We start from the raw sequence: 3,847 nt of genomic DNA, 5'->3' as shown, positions 1-3,847 counted from the left end.
CAACCGATAAACTAAATGCTCATGGTCACATCACTGCCTCTCGTGAATCCTGACCTCATACCCATCTACTAACCCCCTCAAAACTCATGTGATACTTTGTCGGAGAAGCAGTCGATTGGGCGGTCTCTATCACTCAAGTATCGGACTAACATTCCCATCCACTTCCCCGTGACTCTACCACTGGTCGTGGCCGGCGCCGGTATTGATCAGCATGATAGGGGCCTTTGAGAAGTTGCGAAGCGAGGAAAGATAGCACCCACTCATCTTCCACGGCTCGTGGATGTAACTTCTGGAGGTCCTGGTCAATAACGGAGTAGCAACTGCGGGTGGGCACCTATGCTTATGCTTATGCTTATGCTTTTACATCTTGGGTTTTCTTGGCTTTTCCATCTTGGCTTGCTCTTAGTTTTTCTTGGCTTTTCTCCTAGGGCTTGCTCTTGACTTTTTCATCTTGGCTTTTCTTGGTTTTTTTCCCGATTGTAATTAGATTCAGAATTCGGGTTGATTTGACTGGGAATCTGTGTATTTTTTTTTTACACATATCTGTGTTATCTGGATTTCGCGTGCGTGGCTTTCATCCTTGGCTTGCTCTTGGCTTTTTTCTTTCAGAAGTGGAAGCGAGTTACTTTTCTTTCTCACTCAATCTTTTGTTATGTAGCTCTAATTTTCTACTTTTCACACCTGTAGATCCTGCCCCAGCAGCCGATCTCACAAACGGCGAAGTGAAGTTGACGGCCCGGCAGGACACGAACCGCAGAAGCTGTGAGGGGGGTGGCGAAGGTGGTACGGGTTCCAACAACATTACCGACGAGATGGCGCACTTGAGCAAACTTGTGTCCGCTGATGACTAAGCAGTAGATCTCGAAGTTGACCCAACGACCCCGCAGGACACGAACGCCGATCTGACGAATGGCGAAGCGAAGCCAACGGCCCGGCAGGACACGAACCGCAGAAGCTCTGGTGGCGGTGGTGGCTCAGCTTTCAAAGTTGTTGAGATTTTGCCCAACAATAAAGTTATCATCATCGAGAACAAACCAGCGCCCGCTGATGACGCTGATGCAGATTTCACGAACAGCAAAGCGAACCAGACGACCCAGCAGGACACGAACAGCAGAAGCTCTGAGGGGGGTGGCGAACGTGGTTCGGATCTCGCTGGAGATGGTAAGTAAAGCATAAACGTCTTTTTCTCTATCTCTGTCTCTACCTTTGTTCAAATTTCAGAAGCAAAAGCTAGACCGTTCGCATGTGCTAACTGCCACAAAACATTTAAAACTAAATCCGCAAGAGACGTGCATCACAGAATACACACAAGAGAAAAGCCGTTCAAATGTAAAGTCTGCGACAAAACATTTGCCGACCCTTCAACCCTGAGGAGCCACCAGTTCGTGCATCTGCCATCAGAAGAACGGCCATTCAAATGTACGATATGTGGGCGGGGCTTTAGCCAGAGTGGAAATTTGAAAACACACTTTAAAAATACACACAACACATAAACTACTCATATATTATCCAGGGTAATGACTAGCCTATTGAACGGTTGGTAACAGAATTTATTATATCATTTAACACAAACGCATAAACACATGTAGGGTAGAGATGAGGTAAGTCAGCCAGTATTTATTACTGAAGGTCACAAGCAAGGAGCAGCAAGGACTTATCCCTAATGACGAGTGACTCATCTCATTCAACTGATATACACCCCCCCCCCCCCTCGTCCCTCCATACTCTCTCTCTCTCTGATTAGATTTGACGCTAGTGCTGGCGGTCGCATTATTGGCAACTAAGCTAAGAAGCGACTGTCTCCGTCCCGGTAAAACTCTGGCAAGTCTTTGTTACGTTTTATGCTCGTCATCAGCTGAATGTAGGCTGCATGGTGTTTAGGTCTAGTTGCTCCTAGTTTAACTGATCTGGCTCTGAACACAACTCCCCATAAGGGATTGTGTCAACCCCTAGTACGATTGTAGGATCATTAAGGTACTACCACATACGAGTATAAATAACGGACAAGAGCGGGGACCCAACTTTAAACATGCCTTTTAACAACTCAAACAATCTTTTTTTTTATTACCTGTCCTTCTCCGCCAAAAACCCCTAAAAAGCGGAAAGCTATTCAACCACTTCCTCCTCCCCCTCCTTGTTTTATGTTACAACCTCTTTCGGCTCCACTTTCTCTTTCCCAACCATGTAATTTAATTGGTCCAGAGTTCGAAAGAAATACATCTGATTTACCTGGTCCCAGTTCTCAGTTCAATCCCAACACTTCCTCCTTCGTATAATTGTAATTATTTGTTTATTATTTGAAATCATCTGACCCGGTGGTCTCAATGAAGTTTGGTTACTTAAAACTAATAAGAAGTTTACAAACATAAATATTGAGAGATTCGACAGAAACGTGCACGCATCCTGGTGGCGAGTAGAAGCACTACGCAACGATGTTCGGAATGACAGCGTGCTTGGAAATATTATTTTTTTTGCAGTTTTTGATTTTTATTTCCTTCAAATATTTTTTAACGTCGATGAAAGTTATTGTAAAGTGTGGCAATCGCATAAACGAATCGAATGATGTATAAATCATAGGTGCTGATTTAGTTTTTCATGTTTTTTCCTCAAATTTACCAAAAAGATCTTTTGAAAAATTGATTTAAATAAGCTTTATTTGATTGATAATGCTCCTTATGTGTGTATTATTGCTAGAACAAGCTATTAGAGTCATATTACAGCATAATTACAATAATTTTCTAAAAAAAATTCCAGTTTTTCGAATTTTTCCAAAAATTTCCAAAAAATCACCAAAATGCATTTTTAAGGTCAATATTTTGGTCAAACGGGAAGAAAAGTAAAGTTTAAACACTTTTACATAACATTTCATCATTACTTTTAACTTTTGCAACATTTAACTCAATTTATCCAAAATATCGATCATCTTTTTAGAAAAATCGTTTAAATAAAATACCAGTCACAATTAATCACTACAAATCACCACGCATTATGATCGTTAGCGAAATTGCCACACTTTGCAATACCCCACTTTTCTGAAAATGCTTGATTTTTCATCATAAACGCGATTTTTCCCTAAAAACTGCTCAAACTGTATGGGGGCTGTCATTCCGAACACCGCTGGAACAACAGCGAACCTAGCGGAAAAAACGTCGTCGAATTCTTCAATAGTCAAGTTATCAAAACATAAATTTAAACAAAACATGGTTTAACGGCTAGATCTTCTTGTTCTTGGTACACGTTGTTGCGGGGTTTCAGCAGGACGAGATGAACGAGAACGATCTCGGAGTTCAGTTCGAAGTCTTTCCAAAAATCGGCTCACAGGTTCGTGGAAGTCGAACAGATGGTAGAACTCGTTGAAAGCTGTGGCCAGCGTACGAATAGGGGAGTTTTCCGCATAAACCGTACGGACCAACGGGCGTGAGAGGAATCCAGGGGTTGGGCGTAGATTCCTTGGCTGTACTCTGGCATTTAACTGGAAAAGAAGATTAGGGGAGTCGATTTCAGAGGTAATAACTTTCGCAGCGAATACAGCCCTTGAGATTGTTCGCCGGTTTTGGAGCGTCTCTATTCCAAGCAGGTTGCACCGAGTTTCGTAGCTTGGTAACTGAGCAGGATTATTCCACGGGAGGCGTCTCAGAGCAAACCAGACGAATTTCCTTTGCACACGTTCAATGCGATCGATCCAATTCTGGTGATAGGGTGCCCAGACAACTGCTGACGTCTCAAGGTGCGATCTCACGAGAGCACAGTACAATGTCCTAAGACATAACGGATCGTCGAATTCTTGGGCAGCCTTGAACATAAAACCAAGTTTCCGGTTGGCTTTGTCAATTACGGAAGATAGTTG

The 3,847-nt window shown here is 42.9% G+C and overlaps 1 protein-coding gene across 1 annotated transcript; it reads left to right on the top strand.

Annotated features, from left to right (window-relative positions):
* Positions 1-551: 551 nt before the first annotated feature.
* Positions 552-1,481, top strand: LOC128092726 (uncharacterized). Its single transcript, XM_052707163.1, has 2 exons — positions 552-1,161; positions 1,222-1,481. The coding sequence occupies exons 1-2, from the start codon at positions 910-912 to the stop codon at positions 1,369-1,371; spliced, it is 402 nt and encodes a 133-aa protein (XP_052563123.1). The 5' UTR covers positions 552-909; the 3' UTR covers positions 1,372-1,481.
* The last annotated feature ends 2,366 nt before the right edge of the window (positions 1,482-3,847 follow it).

This window comes from Culex pipiens, chromosome 2 (assembly GCF_016801865.2).
Source record: "Culex pipiens pallens isolate TS chromosome 2, TS_CPP_V2, whole genome shotgun sequence".
Classification (NCBI taxonomy): domain Eukaryota; kingdom Metazoa; phylum Arthropoda; class Insecta; order Diptera; family Culicidae; genus Culex; species Culex pipiens.
Note: the sequence above shows the minus strand (reverse complement) of the source record. Positions and strands in the feature narration are given on the sequence as shown.